The following is a 27369-nucleotide window of genomic DNA, read 5'->3' on the forward strand; positions in this document are numbered from 1 at the left end:
AGGAACAGACTGAGATTCCCTCTACTGATGGACATTGCATAGGTAAGGATTTTAGAGCTCTGCTAAAGCTTGTAGTTTTGTTTAGGTGTGTGTTAGAAACATAGGTATGCCTACCAAACTCACTGCACTGTTATTTTTCAACGTTACTATACTGCATCTCTCTCTCTCTCTCTCACCCCATCCATTTCTCTTGTGTTTCTAGCTCCAGTTGGAGAGGATTCTCCCTCCATATCTCAGCCTGTCAAAAAACAATCCTTGATTGTCAGGGTCTTTTCAGCAATGATGAAGCCATTCAGGCGCTTCACCAAGAAGAACCTGTAACCTCTTAAGCTGCATGAAGATCTACTTTTGTAACAGCAAGACTTTTGAAAAGAGGAATTTCTGCATGTCTACCCTTTCAAAGTCTATTTGATCAAATAAATGCAAATTATTTTACAAGAATTTCAAGTGTTTTGGAAGATTAGTAAAACTGAAGCAGCTTTTCTCAGAGAAATGCACTAGTTCTCCCTTGGTTACACATTTATTGTGCAGTTTTTGAGTTGGCAGGACTTGGGGCAGCAGGTAGCCTTGTGGTTAGAGCGTTGGGCCAGTAACTGAAAGGTTGCTAGGTCAGATCCCTGAGCTAACCATGTAAAAATATGACGTTCTGCTCCTGAACAAGGTAGTTAACCCACTGTTCCTAAGCTGTCATTGTAAATAAGAATTTGTTCTGAACTGACTTGTCTAGGAAAATAAATAAAATAACCACAGCTTGACTCTAATACAATAGTTGCTGCATAGACTGTCAGATAACCAGATGTCTATGCATTTAGTTCGATTGGTAAGAGCTTATTAGCAGCAAGGGGAAAACACATAGAGGAGAATTAGCTATCTGCAGCTAGATGTTTTGTATATGTTGAAAATATGTTGAAAATATAAGATCCAACAGTTGACAGTGTATGTCAGAGCAAAAACCAAGCCATGAGGTCGAAGGAATTGTCCATAGAGCTCAGAGACATGATTGTGTCAAGACACAGATCTGGTGAAGGGTACCAAAACATTTCTGCAATATTGAAGGTCCCCAAGGACACAGTGGCCTCCATCATTCTTAAACGGAAGAAGTTTGGAACCACCAAGACTCTTCCTAGAGCTGGCCGCTAGGCCAAACTGAGCAATCGGGGGAGAAGGGAAGTGCAGTGGAGCAGCAGTGCAGTGGATTCCATGATGCAATGCAGAATACGGCTTCACACAGAACAATCACCAAAACCATAAGATAACACTTAGCACAGCCAAACATCATGTATCACATGAAGAGGCATGTGTGTTCTCCAGACGTGATACCTTTTCATGGACCTGCTGTTTCGATCTTCGCTCTCTCTCTCTCTCTCTCTCTCTCTCTCTCTCTCTCTCTCTCTCTCTCTCTCTCTCTCTCTCTCTCTCTCTCTCTCGACCTCTCTCTCTCTCTCTCTCTCTCTCTCTCTCTCGACCTCTCTCTCTCGACCTCTCTCTCGACCTCTCTCTCTCTCTCTCTCGACCTCTCTCTCTCGACCTCTCTCTCTCGACCTCTCTCTCTCGACCTCTCTCTCTCGACCTCTCTCTCGACCTCTCTCTCTCTCTCTCTCGACCTCTGAATGTTCGGCTTTGAAAAGCCAACTGATAATTACTCCGGAGGTGCTGACCTGTTGCACCCTCTATAACCACATTATTTTGTTGACTCTGCTGGTCATCTATGAAGAATGTTTGAACTACAATGCTTGAAGAATGATCTGGCCTTATTGGCCATGTACGCTTATAATCTCCACCGGCACAGCCAGAAGAGGACTAGCCTGGTTCCTCTCTAGGTTTCTTCCTAGGTTCCTGTTTTTCCTAGCCACCGTGCTTCTAAATCTGCATTGCATGCTATTTGAGGTTTTAAGCTGGGTGTCAGAATAAGCATTTTGTGACATCTGCTGATGTAAAAAGGGCTTTATAAATAAATTGTACTGATTGATTGATGATTGATTGTATGAAATGAAGTAGCATATATCCATCATGTAAAATAAACATTGAGCACTGTCTCCATGGAGTATAGCACTGCAGCCTTAGGCAATGTATATTTACGTGGTGCATAACATTATCTCATATCACATGCATGGCAAGACATGATTGATGTAATTAGATGCTCTGGAGAGATCCCACCGTCCTTCCCCAACACATGTAGAATGCTTAGAAAGCACCAGAAACCTGTGAAATAGATCAACAGATGATGTTTTATCTCCTCTCAAGGTCTGTTGGTTTACTGTCATATCCCATGTGATATGTCAAAACAAGTTGATGCATGTATTATCATGTTGCATTGGGTTTGTATTTGTATTTATTGTGGATCCCCTTTAGCTACAGCAGCTACTCTTCATGGGGTCCAGTAAAATGAAGGCAGTTATGCAATTGTAAAAACATCCCTATACATTCACAACAGATTTCACAAAATCCATGTTCCTGTTTGATTTCGGGGTAGGCTGTCAACAGCACGTACTATGTATGATATGTATTCTGATCAAGTCAACAATACGTCTAGGCATATCTGACGTCATGTATATCTTTATGTGAAGGTTAATGTCCATATTGACATCAGTTCATTGTGTTTGAGGACGGTTCACTGACCGGTTTTCAACGGATACGATTAGACGAGTTTAACAGTTACAGAAAAGCTACAGTGGCCTATCAGAACAGCTGCAGTATCAGAGGCGCAGAGCCTTAATTAACGGGCTACACATAATGGCTGACGACAGCCAGGTAAGGTTAATTTTAGCCCACGTTTAACGAGCTTTACAGTTGTCCTAATTCCATCTTGTTCTAATGGCAAGTCTGCCTTAAGTGCAGAAACGATGGTTGATATTAGAAAATAAGTATGATTGGAAGTTTAGGCAAGTAATTCCAATTGGGGAATTGTTGTGGGATGTTAGCATAATATATTGCGCGTGTAGCATTCGTGCCATGGAGGATTGTGCAGGCCGGCAGGTTGCTACAGGATCCTAGTATCATGTATGTTATAGAGATCAGATCTGGCTGACTTTTTCACCTGAACTGCTCATTGGCTGTCCATAATGAGCCCAGCGAGCAGGATGTGTAGCTGGGCTCTGCAATAATTAGCTCCCAGAGCAATTACAAATACCTTTTGTTGTTTTAAAAGCGTCATTACAACTAGCAACATGACAGACAGTCACCTCTAAGCAGGACCCAGTAGAAACGCTATGTGTTGGATTTGGCCATGTCTCGCTAAATTAACCTAGCTACCAGAACAGATGTGGAGAATTTATACTACAGTTTTAAGGGATCTCTCTGAAGGTTTTAGATGATACAATGGTGCTTCGTCCTCTGGATGAAGAACCATACATCTCGACTTGGCTTTATTATTTGGGGAACGTTGACATGCCATTTGTGTTGACGGATGGATGAAAATAATGTAATGCCCTGCTGACAAGCTATGATCTGTTTTCTAATGACATTGACAGTTCATATAGACATTAGATTTAGGCCTAATTGTGACATCATGTGTGTATGACATCTTTGAAGAATGCTCTGGCTTCAGCCAATCGGAATCGAGTATTCAACAATGCTTAGGCATAATTCAAGGACATTCATATTCACTTCAGTTGTCTGCCGATGGTTCACTGACGTATTTTTAAAGGAGGTATTAGTATTTCCTACACATCATGTCAGATGACAGCAAGGTATGGTTCATTTAGCCTATTTTGAGTTTAGAGGAGAAATTACTAACAATATAGTAGGTCACTACCAAAGCAATATGTCTCACTGGTTTGATCCATGGACTGAAATCTGACCACTATTGCCGTTTTGTTTAAAATATTAGCGAATAAGTTGTTTCACAAAGTCACAACCTAGGACTGATATTGACCTCTCATTTATCCACCAGAGCGTGAAATGGGAGGATCCCCCGGATGACCAAAATAAGGTTGTGGAGAATATGAAGGATGAAACAGAGACACATGAGACCAACAAGAACAGGACAGGAGGCAAGGTAAGAAATATGCTGTCCTCTACACATGTTCTGCCTACTTAGGCACAGATCTAGGATTAGTTTACTGCCACTAAATCCTAGCCTTAAAGCATTAGGAGGAGACGCTACACTGACCTTGGATCTGCTATGAGACCTATAATCTGTTGTCATGTAGGCTAAACGTAAGTCCAGTGGCCGCGCCAAGAAGACTTCCGTGGAGGAAGACAGCAGCATTGGTGCAGGTCTGAGATTACTTCATGTTGGTTGCAGGTTGTATTCAAATTCATCAGCACTGATCTGAGAAGATAGTATCTATATAGGTGAAAGCAATATAGTGGAGGCACGCAGAGAGATGTGCTTTTACCTGTCCAGTGCAATCAAATCACTAAAGGTGAAAGAAATGAGGGATCAAGTTCAGATTCAACTTTAGATTTCTCTTTGCGGTTTCCCAGAGTCTTCTCAGACACCCGGGTGTGGTTTCCGGGAAAGGGGATCTATCATTGAGCAGCTGGAGAAGGAGGCTCAGAGGACTCTAATGCCTTCTCTCAAGACTGGGACATGCTGTGCCCCAATCCTCCTCTCCTTCCTGAGGAGTCTAACTGATGAGCAAGTCCCATGTCTTTTTCCAACCTCACATACAACAACTCTGAATTTATAGTCATAGTGCACCTTCTAACCACAAATGGGATTTTAGACACTACACCTAACATCACTGTAACCACACCCCTAACTCTTCCTGTAAATCAAGAACAAAATGTCTCATGTACTTGCTAATAGCTTAATTAAATACACTTTTATTTTCCCTGACATGGCTATCTAGTGACTCCACTAACTCAACACCAGTGTGCAGGTAAAATATGTTTCCTTTCTTTTCTTTTCTCTAGCCAATGGAGGGTGATTCAGCATGGCATGAAAAATAACGTAAGTCTCTCCACATAAGGTTCTGGTCAAAAGTTGTGCCCTTATATAGGGAATGGTGTCATGGAATTGCTTGATTGACAAAAACATTACTCTGTTTGTTGGCCATAGCTCACATTCGAGCAGCTCTCCATGCTGTGTCTGAAGATTGTTAAAGTCGTGACCCAGACAGCCCTCCACATTCTCCTACCAGCGCTAGCTCGTATCATGGGGGTGAACCTGAGGAGTGGGGCAACCTCCCCAGAATCCCAGTGCTCTCTGACAGGGTCTGAGGATTCCTTAGGCAGTCTGGGTGAGAGAGAGAAAAGGCTGCTGATCAGTGAGATGAACTACTGGACTAAGGAGAGGAGGAGGAATGGCAGTGCAGGGTTCCGCCAAAAATCCACTCGCAGAACCTCATCACCATGCTGTTCGCCTAAGAGGTATGTTCACAGCAATATTTCAACTTAATAATTGCAAGACCTGACCCATACTTATCATAAATTATTAACTTGGAATTCACACCTTGTAGTTTTAAGTTCTGGTCAGAAATGTTGCCACTGAGGGGGTGGGTCTAGGTGAAAGTCATTTTTAACTGGGTAAGCCATAAAGTAATCTATGAATAAATAGATCAGCCTTTCAGAATTAATCATATTCTGATGTCGTACAAACATAAAAATCAGGCAAAAAATCGTGTCAGTTGGCTTTAGGCTTCTAGAACTACGGTGGTATGAGAAGTAAACCATCATTGCTCTAATTTGGTTATCAGGCTCACTAATGACCCAGATTAGATAGCAGTTGGTCACATTTGTGGTGATTGTGTGTTTATCTTCAAGGTCCCAGACCTCATTGCAGAGCTTGCCTGCAACTAGAGAGGCTCCCCTCATGGAGGAGCCTCTGAAGGCTCTTTTTGGGGTAACGGAAGAGAGCCTCCTGATATCCCTGGTTGAGGGTCACTCCAACCCCATCTCCTCCAGCTCTTCTGAGTTGAGCTGTGCTATTGTGGGAGAGGTAGTACACCAGCTTAACTCTGGCCTCTCAGTGGCCATTCAGGCCAGCTCAGGGAGTTGCCCCCCTATGGACAGTCAGGACATAGCAGTAGGCAAGGAGGTCATTCGGGTAGCCTCGGTGCAGATCCTGGCCGAGCTACAGAGCCAAACGTCTGAGCCAGAGTGGGTAGGGTTTATCGAGCCCCTCATGGACCCTGTGACCGATGATGTGCTGGATGCCATTGTCGACAAAATGGCACAGGACTTCAACATCCTATTGGATCTGGCCAAGAAGATGACAATCTTGGGGTCTAAATTTCTGACCAATCTTCAATGTGACCTTGATGTTGAGTGTCCATCTGGGAAAGAAGGGACCACTCACTTTCTCAAAGAGACTGGATCCTCTACCAGTGTGGTGGCCAGAAAGCTTCAGACCCTCTCTAGCCCCGACTTTCAGTCTAAAGCCCTGAAGGCGGTGAGCACCATCCTTACAAGGAAAGTCAGCAGCTCTTCTGGCATGGATCCTTCCTCTAGGCCTTCTAGTGCTGCACCTAGCCTTACTGAAGCTCCCCTGAATACCAGCTGCACAGCCCTGACACCTGTAACCTCCACTGCCACAGTGATTGTTAAGGCATTTGTGGGAGGCATGGAGACGATAGCATCATTTGAAGGCACATGTGAAGCAGTTGATTGGCCAGTTCCTGTAAAGGACCACAAAACAGGATCTTCACAGATGATAACCTTCTCTCTAGCCCGCACACTCTACGGCCGTATACGAGCAAAGCTGAGGGACCTTTTAACTCTATCCGCTCGAGAAGGTGTGGCTAAGGATGCTTCTCTTCAGGAGTCTTCAGACACCCTGGAAAAGGCAACTGTTTCAACTGTTGAGGTCCAGTTACCCAGCACCGAACTTAGTAGAGTTCCCAGTGAGAGCCAACCAATACCAGCTCTCTGTCTCTCCAATCTGGATACCAGTACTCAAGAAGTTCTTAGCAGTGTTTTTTCCATCTACAAGTCAGAGTTATCAAAAGTGGAGAGTAAATCCTTGGCCGTTGTCAGTTCATCTGATGAGTCCCTAGAGGCTTGTTGGTTTGTTGATGGTGTCCTATCAAAGCTCGATGACTATACTATTTCCCAGTCACCCTCACCCAATGAAGACTTGAGCGTGAGTACTCAATATTCTCAACTGAGCTCAGAAGAGAGTGTCAGAATCACAGAGTCCTCTACTAGTCTGATTCAGAGCATTAAGAAGCTCTCTAGCAATGACTTCCAGACTCAGGCAGAAGAGGCAGTGAGTAAAGTGCTGATGAGATCCAGTCATTCCTTTATCACACAGATCAGCCATACTGGTCTTCAGAAAAGTCTGCAGGCTGGCTTATCATCTAGCTCACCATCAGAGATCCATGTCCTTTCAGAATCCATGTCCTCCATGTCCTCTGAGAATACAGCCTCTGGATTAGTGGAAACCTTTGTCAAAGGAATGGCGACTCTTTTCCAGAAAAATGAGTCCACTGGCACTGTGCTACTGGAAAGAAGTGGGAGAGTTTCGCAGTGCTCCCACGGGGGCTCCCAACTGGATGATACTGAATTGAGTGTTAAAATATCAGAGGAGAAGCTTTGGTCAACAGCTAAGACCATATGCGTCAGAATGAAGAACACACTTAAGGATTTCTTCACAGGGCTGAAGCCACCCGGATCCGAAAGGACAGAAAATGCTTCTTCCAAAGAGACCCTTGGGGAAATCCTGGTTGCTATCCAGAGTGAAATGTCAAACTTAGGGCGAATTAAGGATTCCAGGGAGCTCCTTCAGATCAATGATATGGTAGGAACTATGCTGAAGGAGGTTGAGAAAAGTGAGGATGACAGTGAACAAGTCTGCCAAGACATCCCTAGAACCTGTTCATCTTTGTCCACTTCTTTAAATGGTCGTAGTTCCTTGTCCAGCTCTTCAAAGAGTCCTAGGTCAGAGTGTGAGTTAGAGATCAACCTCCCTGGCACTCCCATCCCTGACGAAGTGCCTTTCGATCTGACCTGCCCCATCGTCAGGAGCTCCTTCATCAACACCAGGGTCTCTAAAATGCCAGATATTTCTTCAAGTGACCTAAAGACAAAGATGATGGCACACACAGATGAACGATCCTCCACTCCTTCTTTCACAAGCAAGGGAACCTCTTTGGTACCAAAGGGAGATGGGATTGACATTGAAGAGAAGGAAGAGTGTATCCCCAGCAGCTCTGGCCATCTGAGGGAGCTCTTAATCACCCCGGACATCAGCAGTGCCACTGCATTCCCACTGCAGTACTTGATGGACTCCAGCAAAGATGATGTCATCTGTTTGGTCACCATACTGGTGATAAGGTTGTTATCGGAGATCAGACCCTCAGCCCTAGATGGACCCTCCCAACAGGCAGCAGATCTGACAGAAACATCTCAGCAACTCCTCAGACAAGTCCTGTCTGAGTTCTGTGCTGCATCCAGATTCTCCAGGACAAAGGCATATTCCCAGAACCTGAACATCCAAAGGGTGTTCAGAGGTGTACATAAAAACCTCATGGAGGAGTTTGGCTCTTATAACACCCTGCAAGCGGCTATTTCCTCCCAGGACCCTGCATTTGACAGAGTCCTGGTAAAGTCCTTGACCCAGCAGCTGGTACAGGGATGCAAGGAGGCGTCAAGACCAGCTTCTGCTGCAACAAACCCATCAGACCAGGCTGAGACAGAGAGGGGGGCTGAGCAGAAAGCAAGAAGGAGCTTCCTTTGCTTTTCAATGACCAAACTCAGGATCAACTTCAAGGTATCGCAGGGAGTTAGCATTTGTTTTTGGTTCCAGTTAGGTGCTGATGTTATTGATGTTATTGATATGATAAGACAAATACATGAGATAAATATGTTTTATTCATCACTAAATTGTTGCCTTGGATTCAGAAGTGTTCCATTTATTTATTTATTCTCTGTACCATTTTCTTGACCTTTCTTCTGTTAGCGTTCCAAGAGAGGAAACAAAAAGGACTGCCATTCAGTCCAGGAACAGACTGAGATTCCCTCTACTGATGGACATTGCATAGGTAAGGATTTTAGAGCTCTGCTAAAGCTTGTAGTTTTGTTTAGGTGTGTGTTAGAAACATAGGTATGCCTACCAAACTCACTGCACTGTTATTTTTCAACGTTACTATACTGCATCTCTCTCTCTCTCTCTCTCTCTCGCTCTCTCACCCCATCCATTTCTCTTGTGTTTCTAGCTCCAGTTGGAGAGGTTTCTCCCTCCATATCTCAGCCTGTCAAAAAACAATCCTTGATTGTCAGGGTCTTTTCAGCAATGATGAAGCCATTCAGGCGCTTCACCAAGAAGAACCTGTAACCTCTTAAGCTGCATGAAGATCTACTTTTGTAACAGCAAGACTTTTGAAAAGAGGAATTTCTGCATGTCTACCCTTTCAAAGTCTATTTGATCAAATAAATGCAAATTATTTTACAAGAATTTCAAGTGTTTTGGAAGATTAGTAAAACTGAAGCAGCTTTTCTCAGAGAAATGCACTAGTTCTCCCTTGGTTACACATTTATTGTGCAGTTTTTGAGTTGGCAGGACTTGGGGCAGCAGGTAGCCTTGTGGTTAGAGCGTTGGGCCAGTAACTGAAAGGTTGCTAGGTCAGATCCCTGAGCTAACCATGTAAAAATATGACGTTCTGCTCCTGAACAAGGTAGTTAACCCACTGTTCCTAAGCTGTCATTGTAAATAAGAATTTGTTCTGAACTGACTTGTCTAGGAAAATAAATAAAATAACCACAGCTTGACTCTAATACAATAGTTGCTGCATAGACTGTCAGATAACCAGATGTCTATTCATTTAGTTTGATTGGTAAGAGCTTATTAGCAGCAAGGGGAAAACACATAGAGGAGAATTAGCTATCTGCAGCTAGATGTTTTGTATATGTTGAAAATATGTTGAAAATATAAGATCCAACAGTTGACAGTGTATGTCAGAGCAAAAACCAAGCCATGAGGTCGAAGGAATTGTCCATAGAGCTCAGAGACATGATTGTGTCAAGACACAGATCTGGTGAAGGGTACCAAAACATTTCTGCAATATTGAAGGTCCCCAAGGACACAGTGGCCTCCATCATTCTTAAACAGAAGAAGTTTGGAACCACCAAGACTCTTCCTAGAGCTGGCCGCTAGGCCAAACTGAGCAATCGGGGGAGAAGGGAAGTGCAGTGGAGCAGCAGTGCAGTGGATTCCATGATGCAATGCAGAATACGGCTTCACACAGAACAATCACCAAACCCATAAGATAACACTTAGCACAGCCAAACATCATGTATCACATGAAGAGGCATGTGTGTTCTCCAGACGTGATACCTTTTCATGGACCTGCTGTTTCGATCTTCGCTCTCTCTCTCCCCCACCTCTCTCTCTCTCTCTCTCTCTCTCTCTCTCTCTCTCTCTCTCTCTCTCTCTCTCTCTCTCTCTCTCTCTCTACCACACCTGCTGTCTCGACCTCAATGTTCGGCTTTGAAAAGCCAACTGATAATTACTCCGGAGGTGCTGACCTGTTGCACCCTCTATAACCACATTATTTTGTTGACTCTGCTGGTCATCTATGAAGAATGTTTGAACTACAATGCTTGAAGAATGATCTGGCCTTATTGGCCATGTACGCTTATAATCTCCACCGGCACAGCCAGAAGAGGACTAGCCTGGTTCCTCTCTAGGTTTCTTCCTAGGTTCCTGTTTTTCCTAGCCACCGTGCTTCTAAATCTGCATTGCATGCTATTTGAGGTTTTAAGCTGGGTGTCAGAATAAGCATTTTGTGACATCTGCTGATGTAAAAAGGGCTTTATAAATAAATTGTACTGATTGATTGATGATTGATTGTATGAAATGAAGTAGCATATATCCATCATGTAAAATAAACATTTTGCACTGTCTCCATGGAGTATAGCACTGCAGCCTTAGGCAATGTATATTTACGTGGTGCATAACATTATCTCATATCACATGCATGGCAAGACATGATTGATGTAATTAGATGCTCTGGAGAGATCCCACCGTCCTTCCCCAACACATGTAGAATGCTTAGAAAGCACCAGAAACCTGTGAAATAGATCAACAGATGATGTTTTATCTCCTCTCAAGGTCTGTTGGTTTACTGTCATATCCCATGTGATATGTCAAAACAAGTTGATGCATGTGTTATCATGTTGCATTGGGTTTGTATTTGTATTTATTGTGGATCCCCTTTAGCTACAGCAGCTACTCTTCATGGGGTCCAGTAAAATGAAGGCAGTTATGCAATTGTAAAAACATCCCTATACATTCACAACAGATTTCACAAAATCCATGTTCCTGTTTGATTTCGGGGTAGGCTGTCAACAGCACGTACTATGTATGATATGTATTCTGATCAAGTCAACAATACGTCTAGGCATATCTGACGTCATGTATATCTTTATGTGAAGGTTAATGTCCATATTGACATCAGTTCATTGTGTTTGAGGACGGTTCACTGACCGGTTTTCAACGGATACGATTAGACGAGTTTAACAGTTACAGAAAAGCTACAGTGGCCTATCAGAACAGCTGCAGTATCAGAGGCGCAGAGCCTTAATTAACGGGCTACACATAATGGCTGACGACAGCCAGGTAAGGTTAATTTTAGCCCACGTTTAACGAGCTTTACAGTTGTCCTAATTCCATCTTGTTCTAATGGCAAGTCTGCCTTAAGTGCAGAAACGATGGTTGATATTAGAAAATAAGTATGATTGGAAGTTTAGGCAAGTAATTCCAATTGGGGAATTGTTGTGGGATGTTAGCATAATATATTGCGCGTGTAGCATTCGTGCCATGGAGGATTGTGCAGGCCGGCAGGTTGCTACAGGATCCTAGTATCATGTATGTTATAGAGATCAGATCTGGCTGACTTTTTCACCTGAACTGCTCATTGGCTGTCCATAATGAGCCCAGCGAGCAGGATGTGTAGCTGGGCTCTGCAATAATTAGCTCCCAGAGCAATTACAAATACCTTTTGTTGTTTTAAAAGCGTCATTACAACTAGCAACATGACAGACAGTCACCTCTAAGCAGGACCCAGTAGAAACGCTATGTGTTGGATTTGGCCATGTCTTGCTAAATTAACCTAGCTACCAGAACAGATGTGGATAATTTATACTACAGTTTTAAGGGATCTCTCTGAAGGTTTTAGATGATACAATGGTGCTTCGTCCTCTGGATGAAGAACCATACATCTCGACTTGGCTTTATTATTTGGGGAACGTTGACATGCCATTTGTGTTGACGGATGGATGAAAATAATGTAATGCCCTGCTGACAAGCTATGATCTGTTTTCTAATGACATTGACAGTTCATATAGACATTAGATTTAGGCCTAATTGTGACATCATGTGTGTATGACATCTTTGAAGAATGCTCTGGCTTCAGCCAATCGGAATCGAGTATTCAACAATGCTTAGGCATAATTCAAGGACATTCATATTCACTTCAGTTGTCTGCCGATGGTTCACTGACGTATTTTTAAAGGAGGTATTAGTATTTCCTACACATCATGTCAGATGACAGCAAGGTATGGTTCATTTAGCCTATTTTGAGTTTAGAGGAGAAATTACTAACAATATAGTAGGTCACTACCAAAGCAATATGTCTCACTGGTTTGATCCATGGACTGAAATCTGACCACTATTGCCGTTTTGTTTAAAATATTAGCGAATAAGTTGTTTCACAAAGTCACAACCTAGGACTGATATTGACCTCTCATTTATCCACCAGAGCGTGAAATGGGAGGATCCCCCGGATGACCAAAATAAGGTTGTGGAGAATATGAAGGATGAAACAGAGACACATGAGACCAACAAGAACAGGACAGGAGGCAAGGTAAGAAATATGCTGTCCTCTACACATGTTCTGCCTACTTAGGCACAGATCTAGGATTAGTTTACTGTCACTAAATCCTAGCCTTAAAGCATTAGGAGGAGACGCTACACTGACCTTGGATCTGCTATGAGACCTATAATCTGTTGTCATGTAGGCTAAACGTAAGTCCAGTGGCCGCGCCAAGAAGACTTCCGTGGAGGAAGACAGCAGCATTGGTGCAGGTCTGAGATTACTTCATGTTGGTTGCAGGTTGTATTCAAATTCATCAGCACTGATCTGAGAAGATAGTATCTATATAGGTGAAAGCAATATAGTGGAGGCACGCAGAGAGATGTGCTTTTACCTGTCCAGTGCAATCAAATCACTAAAGGTGAAAGAAATGAGGGATCAAGTTCAGATTCAACTTTAGATTTCTCTTTGCGGTTTCCCAGAGTCTTCTCAGACACCCGGGTGTGGTTTCCGGGAAAGGGGATCTATCATTGAGCAGCTGGAGAAGGAGGCTCAGAGGACTCTAATGCCTTCTCTCAAGACTGGGACATGCTGTGCCCCAATCCTCCTCTCCTTCCTGAGGAGTCTAACTGATGAGCAAGTCCCATGTCTTTTTCCAACCTCACATACAACAACTCTGAATTTATAGTCATAGTGCACCTTCTAACCACAAATGGGATTTTAGACACTACACCTAACATCACTGTAACCACACCCCTAACTCTTCCTGTAAATCAAGAACAAAATGTCTCATGTACTTGCTAATAGCTTAATTAAATACACTTTTATTTTCCCTGACATGGCTATCTAGTGACTCCACTAACTCAACACCAGTGTGCAGGTAAAATATGTTTCCTTTCTTTTCTTTTCTCTAGCCAATGGAGGGTGATTCAGCATGGCATGAAAAATAACGTAAGTCTCTCCACATAAGGTTCTGGTCAAAAGTTGTGCCCTTATATAGGGAATGGTGTCATGGAATTGCTTGATTGACAAAAACATTACTCTGTTTGTTGGCCATAGCTCACATTCGAGCAGCTCTCCATGCTGTGTCTGAAGATTGTTAAAGTCGTGACCCAGACAGCCCTCCGCATTCTCCTACCAGCGCTAGCTCGTATCATGGGGGTGAACCTGAGGAGTGGGGCAACCTCCCCAGAATCCCAGTGCTCTCTGACAGGGTCTGAGGATTCCTTAGGCAGTCTGGATGAGAGAGAGAAAAGGCTGCTGATCAGTGAGATGAACTACTGGACTAAGGAGAGGAGGAGGAATGGCAGTGCAGGGTTCCGCCAAAAATCCACTCGCAGAACCTCATCACCATGCTGTTCGCCTAAGAGGTATGTTCACAGCAATATTTCAACTTAATAATTGCAAGACCTGACCCATACTTATCATAAATTATTAACTTGGAATTCACACCTTGTAGTTTTAAGTTCTGGTCAGAAATGTTGCCACTGAGGGGGTGGGTCTAGGTGAAAGTCATTTTTAACTGGGTAAGCCATAAAGTCATCTATGAATAAATAGATCAGCCTTTCAGAATTAATCATATTCTGATGTCGTACAAACATAAAAATCAGGCAAAAAATCGTGTCAGTTGGCTTTAGGCTTCTAGAACTACGGTGGTATGAGAAGTAAACCATCATTGCTCTAATTTGGTTATCAGGCTCACTAATGACCCAGATTAGATAGCAGTTGGTCACATTTGTGGTGATTGTGTGTTTATCTTCAAGGTCCCAGACCTCATTGCAGAGCTTGCCTGCAACTAGAGAGGCTCCCCTCATGGAGGAGCCTCTGAAGGCTCTTTTTGGGGTAACGGAAGAGAGCCTCCTGATATCCCTGGTTGAGGGTCACTCCAACCCCATCTCCTCCAGCTCTTCTGAGTTGAGCTGTGCTATTGTGGGAGAGGTAGTACACCAGCTTAACTCTGGCCTCTCAGTGGCCATTCAGGCCAGCTCAGGGAGTTGCCCCCCTATGGACAGTCAGGACATAGCAGTAGGCAAGGAGGTCATTCGGGTAGCCTCGGTGCAGATCCTGGCCGAGCTACAGAGCCAAACGTCTGAGCCAGAGTGGGTAGGGTTTATCGAGCCCCTCATGGACCCTGTGACCGATGATGTGCTGGATGCCATTGTCGGCACAATGGACAAAATGGCACAGGACTTCAACATCCTATTGGATCTGGCCAAGAAGATGACAATCTTGGGGTCTAAATTTCTGACCAATCTTCAATGTGACCTTGATGTTGAGTGTCCATCTGGGAAAGAAGGGACCACTCACTTTCTCAAAGAGACTGGATCCTCTACCAGTGTGGTGGCCAGAAAGCTTCAGACCCTCTCTAGCCCCGACTTTCAGTCTAAAGCCCTGAAGGCGGTGAGCACCATCCTTACAAGGAAAGTCAGCAGCTCTTCTGGCATGGATCCTTCCTCTAGGCCTTCTAGTGCTGCACCTAGCCTTACTGAAGCTCCCCTGAATACCAGCTGCACAGCCCTGACACCTGTAACCTCCACTGCCACAGTGATTGTTAAGGCATTTGTGGGAGGCATGGAGACGATAGCATCATTTGAAGGCACATGTGAAGCAGTTGATTGGCCAGTTCCTGTAAAGGACCACAAAACAGGATCTTCACAGATGATAACCTTCTCTCTAGCCCGCACACTCTACGGCCGTATACGAGCAAAGCTGAGGGACCTTTTAACTCTATCCGCTCGAGAAGGTGTGGCTAAGGATGCTTCTCTTCAGGAGTCTTCAGACACCCTGGAAAAGGCAACTGTTTCAACTGTTGAGGTCCAGTTACCCAGCACCGAACTTAGTAGAGTTCCCAGTGAGAGCCAACCAATACCAGCTCTCTGTCTCTCCAATCTGGATACCAGTACTCAAGAAGTTCTTAGCAGTGTTTTTTCCATCTACAAGTCAGAGTTATCAAAAGTGGAGAGTAAATCCTTGGCCGTTGTCAGTTCATCTGATGAGTCCCTAGAGGCTTGTTGGTTTGTTGATGGTGTCCTATCAAAGCTCGATGACTATACTATTTCCCAGTCACCCTCACCCAATGAAGACTTGAGCGTGAGTACTCAATATTCTCAACTGAGCTCAGAAGAGAGTGTCAGAATCACAGAGTCCTCTACTAGTCTGATTCAGAGCATTAAGAAGCTCTCTAGCAATGACTTCCAGACTCAGGCAGAAGAGGCAGTGAGTAAAGTGCTGATGAGATCCAGTCATTCCTTTATCACACAGATCAGCCATACTGGTCTTCAGAAAAGTCTGCAGGCTGGCTTATCATCTAGCTCACCATCAGAGATCCATGTCCTTTCAGAATCCATGTCCTCCATGTCCTCTGAGAATACAGCCTCTGGATTAGTGGAAACCTTTGTCAAAGGAATGGCGACTATTTTCCAGAAAAATGAGTCCACTGACACTGTGCTACTGGAAAGAAGTGGGAGAGTTTCGCAGTGCTCCCACGGGGGCTCCCAACTGGATGATACTGAATTGAGTGTTAAAATATCAGAGGAGAAGCTTTGGTCAACAGCTAAGACCATATGCGTCAGTATGAAGAACACACTTAAGGATTTCTTCACAGGGCTGAAGCCACCCGGATCCGAAAGGACAGAAAATGCTTCTTCCAAAGAGACCCTTGGGGAAATCCTGGTTGCTATCCAGAGTGAAATGTCAAACTTAGGGCGAATTAAGGATTCCAGGGAGCTCCTTCAGATCAATGATATGGTAGGAACTATGCTGAAGGAGGTTGAGAAAAGTGAGGATGACAGTGAACAAGTCTGCCAAGACATCCCTAGAACCTGTTCATCTTTGTCCACTTCTTTAAATGGTCGTAGTTCCTTGTCCAGCTCTTCAAAGAGTCCTAGGTCAGAGTGTGAGTTAGAGATCAACCTCCCTGGCACTCCCATCCCTGACGAAGTGCCTTTCGATCTGACCTGCCCCATCGTCAGGAGCTCCTTCATCGACACCAGGGTCTCTAAAATGCCAGATATTTCTTCAAGTGACCTAAAGACAAAGATGATGGCACACACAGATGAACGATCCTCCACTCCTTCTTTCACAAGCAAGGGAACCTCTTTGGTACCAAAGGGAGATGGGATTGACATTGAAGAGAAGGAAGAGTGTATCCCCAGCAGCTCTGGCCATCTGAGGGAGCTCTTAATCACCCCGGACATCAGCAGTGCCACTGCATTCCCGCTGCAGTACTTGATGGACTCCAGCAAAGACGATGTCATCTGTTTGGTCACCATACTGGTGATAAGGTTGTTATCGGAGATCAGACCCTCAGCCCTAGATGGACCCTCCCAACAGGCAGCAGATCTGACAGAAACATCTCAGCAACTCATCAGACAAGTCCTGTCTGAGTTCTGTGCTGCATCCAGATTCTCCAGGACAAAGGCATATTCCCAGAACCTGAACATCCAAAGGGTGTTCAGAGGTGTACATAAAAACCTCATGGAGGAGTTTGGCTCTTATAACACCCTGCAAGCGGCTATTTCCTCCCAGGACCCTGCATTTGACAGAGTCCTGGTAAAGTCCTTGACCCAGCAGCTGGTACAGGGATGCAAGGAGGCGTCAAGACCAGCTTCTGCTGCAACAAACCCATCAGACCAGGCTGAGACAGAGAGGGGGGCTGAGCAGAAAGCAAGAAGGAGCTTCCTTTGCTTTTCAATGACCAAACTCAGGATCAACTTCAAGGTATCGCAGGGAGTTAGCATTTGTTTTTGGTTCCAGTTAGGTGCTGATGTTATTGATGTTATTGATATGATAAGACAAATACATGAGATAAATATGTTTTATTCATCACTAAATTGTTGCCTTGGATTCAGAAGTGTTCCATTTATTTATTTATTCTCTGTACCATTTTCTTGACCTTTCTTCTGTTAGCGTTCCAAGAGAGGAAACAAAAAGGACTGCCATTCAGTCCAGGAACAGACTGAGATTCCCTCTACTGATGGACATTGCATAGGTAAGGATTTTAGAGCTCTGCTAAAGCTTGTAGTTTTGTTTAGGTGTGTGTTAGAAACATAGGTATGCCTACCAAACTCACTGCACTGTTATTTTTCAACGTTACTATACTGCATCTCTCTCTCTCTCTCTCTCTCTCGCTCTCTCACCCCATCCATTTCTCTTGTGTTTCTAGCTCCAGTTGGAGAGGTTTCTCCCTCCATATCTCAGCCTGTCAAAAAACAATCCTTGATTGTCAGGGTCTTTTCAGCAATGATGAAGCCATTCAGGCGCTTCACCAAGAAGAACCTGTAACCTCTTAAGCTGCATGAAGATCTACTTTTGTAACAGCAAGACTTTTGAAAAGAGGAATTTCTGCATGTCTACCCTTTCAAAGTCTATTTGATCAAATAAATGCAAATTATTTTACAAGAATTTCAAGTGTTTTGGAAGATTAGTAAAACTGAAGCAGCTTTTCTCAGAGAAATGCACTAGTTCTCCCTTGGTTACACATTTATTGTGCAGTTTTTGAGTTGGCAGGACTTGGGGCAGCAGGTAGCCTTGTGGTTAGAGCGTTGGGCCAGTAACTGAAAGGTTGCTAGGTCAGATCCCTGAGCTAACCATGTAAAAATATGACGTTCTGCTCCTGAACAAGGTAGTTAACCCACTGTTCCTAAGCTGTCATTGTAAATAAGAATTTGTTCTGAACTGACTTGTCTAGGAAAATAAATAAAATAACCACAGCTTGACTCTAATACAATAGTTGCTGCATAGACTGTCAGATAACCAGATGTCTATTCATTTAGTTTGATTGGTAAGAGCTTATTAGCAGCAAGGGGAAAACACATAGAGGAGAATTAGCTATCTGCAGCTAGATGTTTTGTATATGTTGAAAATATGTTGAAAATATAAGATCCAACAGTTGACAGTGTATGTCAGAGCAAAAACCAAGCCATGAGGTCGAAGGAATTGTCCATAGAGCTCAGAGACATGATTGTGTCAAGACACAGATCTGGTGAAGGGTACCAAAACATTTCTGCAATATTGAAGGTCCCCAAGGACACAGTGGCCTCCATCATTCTTAAACAGAAGAAGTTTGGAACCACCAAGACTCTTCCTAGAGCTGGCCGCTAGGCCAAACTGAGCAATCGGGGGAGAAGGGAAGTGCAGTGGAGCAGCAGTGCAGTGGATTCCATGATGCAATGCAGAATACGGCTTCACACAGAACAATCACCAAACCCATAAGATAACACTTAGCACAGCCAAACATCATGTATCACATGAAGAGGCATGTGTGTTCTCCAGACGTGATACCTTTTCATGGACCTGCTGTTTCGATCTTCGCTCTCTCTCTCCCCCACCTCTCTCTCTCTCTCTCTCTCTCTCTCTCTCTCTCTCTCTCTCTCTCTCTCTCTCTCTCTCTCTCTACCACACCTGCTGTCTCGACCTCAATGTTCGGCTTTGAAAAGCCAACTGATAATTACTCCGGAGGTGCTGACCTGTTGCACCCTCTATAACCACATTATTTTGTTGACTCTGCTGGTCATCTATGAAGAATGTTTGAACTACAATGCTTGAAGAATGATCTGGCCTTATTGGCCATGTACGCTTATAATCTCCACCGGCACAGCCAGAAGAGGACTAGCCTGGTTCCTCTCTAGGTTTCTTCCTAGGTTCCTGTTTTTCCTAGCCACCGTGCTTCTAAATCTGCATTGCATGCTATTTGAGGTTTTAAGCTGGGTGTCAGAATAAGCATTTTGTGACATCTGCTGATGTAAAAAGGGCTTTATAAATAAATTGTACTGATTGATTGATGATTGATTGTATGAAATGAAGTAGCATATATCCATCATGTAAAATAAACATTTTGCACTGTCTCCATGGAGTATAGCACTGCAGCCTTAGGCAATGTATATTTACGTGGTGCATAACATTATCTCATATCACATGCATGGCAAGACATGATTGATGTAATTAGATGCTCTGGAGAGATCCCACCGTCCTTCCCCAACACATGTAGAATGCTTAGAAAGCACCAGAAACCTGTGAAATAGATCAACAGATGATGTTTTATCTCCTCTCAAGGTCTGTTGGTTTACTGTCATATCCCATGTGATATGTCAAAACAAGTTGATGCATGTGTTATCATGTTGCATTGGGTTTGTATTTGTATTTATTGTGGATCCCCTTTAGCTACAGCAGCTACTCTTCATGGGGTCCAGTAAAATGAAGGCAGTTATGCAATTGTAAAAACATCCCTATACATTCACAACAGATTTCACAAAATCCATGTTCCTGTTTGATTTCGGGGTAGGCTGTCAACAGCACGTACTATGTATGATATGTATTCTGATCAAGTCAACAATACGTCTAGGCATATCTGACGTCATGTATATCTTTATGTGAAGGTTAATGTCCATATTGACATCAGTTCATTGTGTTTGAGGACGGTTCACTGACGGGTTTTCAACGGATACGATTAGACGAGTTTAACAGTTACAGAAAAGCTACAGTGGCCTATCAGAACAGCTGCAGTATCAGAGGCGCAGAGCCTTAATTAACGGGCTACACATAATGGCTGACGACAGCCAGGTAAGGTTAATTTTAGCCCACGTTTAACGAGCTTTACAGTTGTCCTAATTCCATCTTGTTCTAATGGCAAGTCTGCCTTAAGTGCAGAAACGATGGTTGATATTAGAAAATAAGTATGATTGGAAGTTTAGGCAAGTAATTCCAATTGGGGAATTGTTGTGGGATGTTAGCATAATATATTGCGCGTGTAGCATTCGTGCCATGGAGGATTGTGCAGGCCGGCAGGTTGCTACAGGATCCTAGTATCATGTATGTTATAGAGATCAGATCTGGCTGACTTTTTCACCTGAACTGCTCATTGGCTGTCCATAATGAGCCCAGCGAGCAGGATGTGTAGCTGGGCTCTGCAATAATTAGCTCCCAGAGCAATTACAAATACCTTTTGTTGTTTTAAAAGCGTCATTACAACTAGCAACATGACAGACAGTCACCTCTAAGCAGGACCCAGTAGAAACGCTATGTGTTGGATTTGGCCATGTCTTGCTAAATTAACCTAGCTACCAGAACAGATGTGGATAATTTATACTACAGTTTTAAGGGATCTCTCTGAAGGTTTTAGATGATACAATGGTGCTTCGTCCTCTGGATGAAGAACCATACATCTCGACTTGGCTTTATTATTTGGGGAACGTTGACATGCCATTTGTGTTGACGGATGGATGAAAATAATGTAATGCCCTGCTGACAAGCTATGATCTGTTTTCTAATGACATTGACAGTTCATATAGACATTAGATTTAGGCCTAATTGTGACATCATGTGTGTATGACATCTTTGAAGAATGCTCTGGCTTCAGCCAATCGGAATCGAGTATTCAACAATGCTTAGGCATAATTCAAGGACATTCATATTCACTTCAGTTGTCTGCCGATGGTTCACTGACGTATTTTTAAAGGAGGTATTAGTATTTCCTACACATCATGTCAGATGACAGCAAGGTATGGTTCATTTAGCCTATTTTGAGTTTAGAGGAGAAATTACTAACAATATAGTAGGTCACTACCAAAGCAATATGTCTCACTGGTTTGATCCATGGACTGAAATCTGACCACTATTGCCGTTTTGTTTAAAATATTAGCGAATAAGTTGTTTCACAAAGTCACAACCTAGGACTGATATTGACCTCTCATTTATCCACCAGAGCGTGAAATGGGAGGATCCCCCGGATGACCAAAATAAGGTTGTGGAGAATATGAAGGATGAAACAGAGACACATGAGACCAACAAGAACAGGACAGGAGGCAAGGTAAGAAATATGCTGTCCTCTACACATGTTCTGCCTACTTAGGCACAGATCTAGGATTAGTTTACTGTCACTAAATCCTAGCCTTAAAGCATTAGGAGGAGACGCTACACTGACCTTGGATCTGCTATGAGACCTATAATCTGTTGTCATGTAGGCTAAACGTAAGTCCAGTGGCCGCGCCAAGAAGACTTCCGTGGAGGAAGACAGCAGCATTGGTGCAGGTCTGAGATTACTTCATGTTGGTTGCAGGTTGTATTCAAATTCATCAGCACTGATCTGAGAAGATAGTATCTATATAGGTGAAAGCAATATAGTGGAGGCACGCAGAGAGATGTGCTTTTACCTGTCCAGTGCAATCAAATCACTAAAGGTGAAAGAAATGAGGGATCAAGTTCAGATTCAACTTTAGATTTCTCTTTGCGGTTTCCCAGAGTCTTCTCAGACACCCGGGTGTGGTTTCCGGGAAAGGGGATCTATCATTGAGCAGCTGGAGAAGGAGGCTCAGAGGACTCTAATGCCTTCTCTCAAGACTGGGACATGCTGTGCCCCAATCCTCCTCTCCCTCCTGAGGAGTCTAACTGATGAGCAAGTCCCATGTCTTTTTCCAACCTCACATACAACAACTCTGAATTTATAGTCATAGTGCACCTTCTAACCACAAATGGGATTTTAGACACTACACCTAACATCACTGTAACCACACCCCTAACTCTTCCTGTAAATCAAGAACAAAATGTCTCATGTACTTGCTAATAGCTTAATTAAATACACTTTTATTTTCCCTGACATGGCTATCTAGTGACTCCACTAACTCAACACCAGTGTGCAGGTAAAATATGTTTCCTTTCTTTTCTTTTCTCTAGCCAATGGAGGGTGATTCAGCATGGCATGAAAAATAACGTAAGTCTCTCCACATAAGGTTCTGGTCAAAAGTTGTGCCCTTATATAGGGAATGGTGTCATGGAATTGCTTGATTGACAAAAACATTACTCTGTTTGTTGGCCATAGCTCACATTCGAGCAGCTCTCCATGCTGTGTCTGAAGATTGTTAAAGTCGTGACCCAGACAGCCCTCCGCATTCTCCTACCAGCGCTAGCTCGTATCATGGGGGTGAACCTGAGGAGTGGGGCAACCTCCCCAGAATCCCAGTGCTCTCTGACAGGGTCTGAGGATTCCTTAGGCAGTCTGGATGAGAGAGAGAAAAGGCTGCTGATCAGTGAGATGAACTACTGGACTAAGGAGAGGAGGAGGAATGGCAGTGCAGGGTTCCGCCAAAAATCCACTCGCAGAACCTCATCACCATGCTGTTCGCCTAAGAGGTATGTTCACAGCAATATTTCAACTTAATAATTGCAAGACCTGACCCATACTTATCATAAATTATTAACTTGGAATTCACACCTTGTAGTTTTAAGTTCTGGTCAGAAATGTTGCCACTGAGGGGGTGGGTCTAGGTGAAAGTCATTTTTAACTGGGTAAGCCATAAAGTCATCTATGAATAAATAGATCAGCCTTTCAGAATTAATCATATTCTGATGTCGTACAAACATAAAAATCAGGCAAAAAATCGTGTCAGTTGGCTTTAGGCTTCTAGAACTACGGTGGTATGAGAAGTAAACCATCATTGCTCTAATTTGGTTATCAGGCTCACTAATGACCCAGATTAGATAGCAGTTGGTCACATTTGTGGTGATTGTGTGTTTATCTTCAAGGTCCCAGACCTCATTGCAGAGCTTGCCTGCAACTAGAGAGGCTCCCCTCATGGAGGAGCCTCTGAAGGCTCTTTTTGGGGTAACGGAAGAGAGCCTCCTGATATCCCTGGTTGAGGGTCACTCCAACCCCATCTCCTCCAGCTCTTCTGAGTTGAGCTGTGCTATTGTGGGAGAGGTAGTACACCAGCTTAACTCTGGCCTCTCAGTGGCCATTCAGGCCAGCTCAGGGAGTTGCCCCCCTATGGACAGTCAGGACATAGCAGTAGGCAAGGAGGTCATTCGGGTAGCCTCGGTGCAGATCCTGGCCGAGCTACAGAGCCAAACGTCTGAGCCAGAGTGGGTAGGGTTTATCGAGCCCCTCATGGACCCTGTGACCGATGATGTGCTGGATGCCATTGTCGGCACAATGGACAAAATGGCACAGGACTTCAACATCCTATTGGATCTGGCCAAGAAGATGACAATCTTGGGGTCTAAATTTCTGACCAATCTTCAATGTGACCTTGATGTTGAGTGTCCATCTGGGAAAGAAGGGACCACTCACTTTCTCAAAGAGACTGGATCCTCTACCAGTGTGGTGGCCAGAAAGCTTCAGACCCTCTCTAGCCCCGACTTTCAGTCTAAAGCCCTGAAGGCGGTGAGCACCATCCTTACAAGGAAAGTCAGCAGCTCTTCTGGCATGGATCCTTCCTCTAGGCCTTCTAGTGCTGCACCTAGCCTTACTGAAGCTCCCCTGAATACCAGCTGCACAGCCCTGACACCTGTAACCTCCACTGCCACAGTGATTGTTAAGGCATTTGTGGGAGGCATGGAGACGATAGCATCATTTGAAGGCACATGTGAAGCAGTTGATTGGCCAGTTCCTGTAAAGGACCACAAAACAGGATCTTCACAGATGATAACCTTCTCTCTAGCCCGCACACTCTACGGCCGTATACGAGCAAAGCTGAGGGACCTTTTAACTCTATCCGCTCGAGAAGGTGTGGCTAAGGATGCTTCTCTTCAGGAGTCTTCAGACACCCTGGAAAAGGCAACTGTTTCAACTGTTGAGGTCCAGTTACCCAGCACCGAACTTAGTAGAGTTCCCAGTGAGAGCCAACCAATACCAGCTCTCTGTCTCTCCAATCTGGATACCAGTACTCAAGAAGTTCTTAGCAGTGTTTTTTCCATCTACAAGTCAGAGTTATCAAAAGTGGAGAGTAAATCCTTGGCCGTTGTCAGTTCATCTGATGAGTCCCTAGAGGCTTGTTGGTTTGTTGATGGTGTCCTATCAAAGCTCGATGACTATACTATTTCCCAGTCACCCTCACCCAATGAAGACTTGAGCGTGAGTACTCAATATTCTCAACTGAGCTCAGAAGAGAGTGTCAGAATCACAGAGTCCTCTACTAGTCTGATTCAGAGCATTAAGAAGCTCTCTAGCAATGACTTCCAGACTCAGGCAGAAGAGGCAGTGAGTAAAGTGCTGATGAGATCCAGTCATTCCTTTATCACACAGATCAGCCATACTGGTCTTCAGAAAAGTCTGCAGGCTGGCTTATCATCTAGCTCACCATCAGAGATCCATGTCCTTTCAGAATCCATGTCCTCCATGTCCTCTGAGAATACAGCCTCTGGATTAGTGGAAACCTTTGTCAAAGGAATGGCGACTATTTTCCAGAAAAATGAGTCCACTGACACTGTGCTACTGGAAAGAAGTGGGAGAGTTTCGCAGTGCTCCCACGGGGGCTCCCAACTGGATGATACTGAATTGAGTGTTAAAATATCAGAGGAGAAGCTTTGGTCAACAGCTAAGACCATATGCGTCAGTATGAAGAACACACTTAAGGATTTCTTCACAGGGCTGAAGCCACCCGGATCCGAAAGGACAGAAAATGCTTCTTCCAAAGAGACCCTTGGGGAAATCCTGGTTGCTATCCAGAGTGAAATGTCAAACTTAGGGCGAATTAAGGATTCCAGGGAGCTCCTTCAGATCAATGATATGGTAGGAACTATGCTGAAGGAGGTTGAGAAAAGTGAGGATGACAGTGAACAAGTCTGCCAAGACATCCCTAGAACCTGTTCATCTTTGTCCACTTCTTTAAATGGTCGTAGTTCCTTGTCCAGCTCTTCAAAGAGTCCTAGGTCAGAGTGTGAGTTAGAGATCAACCTCCCTGGCACTCCCATCCCTGACGAAGTGCCTTTCGATCTGACCTGCCCCATCGTCAGGAGCTCCTTCATCGACACCAGGGTCTCTAAAATGCCAGATATTTCTTCAAGTGACCTAAAGACAAAGATGATGGCACACACAGATGAACGATCCTCCACTCCTTCTTTCACAAGCAAGGGAACCTCTTTGGTACCAAAGGGAGATGGGATTGACATTGAAGAGAAGGAAGAGTGTATCCCCAGCAGCTCTGGCCATCTGAGGGAGCTCTTAATCACCCCGGACATCAGCAGTGCCACTGCATTCCCGCTGCAGTACTTGATGGACTCCAGCAAAGACGATGTCATCTGTTTGGTCACCATACTGGTGATAAGGTTGTTATCGGAGATCAGACCCTCAGCCCTAGATGGACCCTCCCAACAGGCAGCAGATCTGACAGAAACATCTCAGCAACTCATCAGACAAGTCCTGTCTGAGTTCTGTGCTGCATCCAGATTCTCCAGGACAAAGGCATATTCCCAGAACCTGAACATCCAAAGGGTGTTCAGAGGTGTACATAAAAACCTCATGGAGGAGTTTGGCTCTTATAACACCCTGCAAGCAGCTATTTCCTCCCAGGACCCTGCATTTGACAGAGTCCTGGTAAAGTCCTTGACCCAGCAGCTGGTACAGGGATGCAAGGAGGCGTCAAGACCAGCTTCTGCTGCAACAAACCCATCAGACCAGGCTGAGACAGAGAGGGGGGCTGAGCAGAAAGCAAGAAGGAGCTTCCTTTGCTTTTCAATGACCAAACTCAGGATCAACTTCAAGGTATAGCAGGGAGTTAGCATTTGTTTTTGGTTCCAGTTAGGTGCTGATGTTATTGATGTTATTGATATGATAAGACAAATACATGAGATAAATATGTTTTATTCATCACTAAATTGTTGCCTTGGATTCAGAAGTGTTCCATTTATTTATTTATTCTCTGTACCATTTTCTTGACCTTTCTTCTGTTAGCGTTCCAAGAGAGGAAACAAAAAGGACTGCCATTCAGTCCAGGAACAGACTGAGATTCCCTCTACTGATGGACATTGCATAGGTAAGGATTTTAGAGCTCTGCTAAAGCTTGTAGTTTTGTTTAGGTGTGTGTTAGAAACATAGGTATGCCTACCAAACTCACTGCACTGTTATTTTTCAACGTTACTATACTGCATCTCTCTCTCTCACCCCATCCATTTCTCTTGTGTTTCTAGCTCCAGTTGGAGAGGATTCTCCCTCCATATCTCAGCCTGTCAAAAAACAATCCTTGATTGTCAGGGTCTTTTCAGCAATGATGAAGCCATTCAGGCGCTTCACCAAGAAGAACCTGTAACCTCTTAAGCTGCATGAAGATCTACTTTTGTAACAGCAAGACTTTTGAAAAGAGGAATTTCTGCATGTCTACCCTTTCAAAGTCTATTTGATCAAATAAATGCAAATTATTTTACAAGAATTTCAAGTGTTTTGGAAGATTAGTAAAACTGAAGCAGCTTTTCTCAGAGAAATGCACTAGTTCTCCCTTGGTTACACATTTATTGTGCAGTTTTTGAGTTGGCAGGACTTGGGGCAGCAGGTAGCCTTGTGGTTAGAGCGTTGGGCCAGTAACTGAAAGGTTGCTAGGTCAGATCCCTGAGCTAACCATGTAAAAATATGACGTTCTGCTCCTGAACAAGGTAGTTAACCCACTGTTCCTAAGCTGTCATTGTAAATAAGAATTTGTTCTGAACTGACTTGTCTAGGAAAATAAATAAAATAACCACAGCTTGACTCTAATACAATAGTTGCTGCATAGACTGTCAGATAACCAGATGTCTATGCATTTAGTTCGATTGGTAAGAGCTTATTAGCAGCAAGGGGAAAACGCATAGAGGAGAATTAGCTATCTGCAGCTAGATGTTTTGTATATGTTGAAAATATGTTGAAAATATAAGATCCAACAGTTGACAGTGTATGTCAGAGCAAAAACCAAGCCATGAGGTCGAAGGA

General features: G+C 43.9%; 2 protein-coding genes across 2 annotated transcripts; both read left to right on the forward strand.

The window, feature by feature from the left end:
- The first annotated feature begins 14715 nt into the window (after positions 1 to 14715).
- Positions 14716 to 18088, forward strand: LOC149982805 (uncharacterized). Its single transcript, XM_090237260.1, has 3 exons — positions 14716 to 17417; positions 17607 to 17688; positions 17863 to 18088. Exons 1-3 carry the CDS (start codon positions 14823 to 14825, stop codon positions 17979 to 17981), a joined length of 2796 nt encoding a protein of 931 aa, XP_090093386.1. The 5' UTR covers positions 14716 to 14822; the 3' UTR covers positions 17982 to 18088.
- A 5382-nt stretch (positions 18089 to 23470) lies between these two features.
- On the forward strand, positions 23471 to 26788 carry LOC149982806 (uncharacterized). The gene is made up of 3 exons (XM_090237259.1): positions 23471 to 26172; positions 26362 to 26443; positions 26598 to 26788. Exons 1-3 carry the CDS (start codon positions 23578 to 23580, stop codon positions 26714 to 26716), a joined length of 2796 nt encoding a protein of 931 aa, XP_090093385.1. The 5' UTR covers positions 23471 to 23577; the 3' UTR covers positions 26717 to 26788.
- Positions 26789 to 27369: the final 581 nt, after the last annotated feature.

The sequence above is a fragment of the Oncorhynchus mykiss genome, chromosome 6 (assembly GCF_057628025.1).
Source record: "Oncorhynchus mykiss isolate SJ-2025 chromosome 6, ASM5762802v1, whole genome shotgun sequence".
Lineage (NCBI taxonomy): Eukaryota > Metazoa > Chordata > Actinopteri > Salmoniformes > Salmonidae > Oncorhynchus > Oncorhynchus mykiss.

What these genes read in the sequence shown, in the direction of transcription:
- LOC149982805 (XM_090237260.1), top strand. Translation starts at nt 14,823, where the DNA reads ATGGACCCTGTGACCGATGATGTGCTGGATGCCATTGTCGGCACAATG. An exon ending in AACTCAGGATCAACTTCAAG is followed by an intron (nt 17,418 to 17,606) that starts GTATCGCAGGGA and finishes TTCTTCTGTTAG; the next exon opens with CGTTCCAAGAGAGGAAACAA. An exon ending in TACTGATGGACATTGCATAG is followed by an intron (nt 17,689 to 17,862) that starts GTAAGGATTTTA and finishes TTGTGTTTCTAG; the next exon opens with CTCCAGTTGGAGAGGTTTCT.
- LOC149982806 (XM_090237259.1), top strand. Translation starts at nt 23,578, where the DNA reads ATGGACCCTGTGACCGATGATGTGCTGGATGCCATTGTCGGCACAATG. An exon ending in AACTCAGGATCAACTTCAAG is followed by an intron (nt 26,173 to 26,361) that starts GTATAGCAGGGA and finishes TTCTTCTGTTAG; the next exon opens with CGTTCCAAGAGAGGAAACAA. An exon ending in TACTGATGGACATTGCATAG is followed by an intron (nt 26,444 to 26,597) that starts GTAAGGATTTTA and finishes TTGTGTTTCTAG; the next exon opens with CTCCAGTTGGAGAGGATTCT.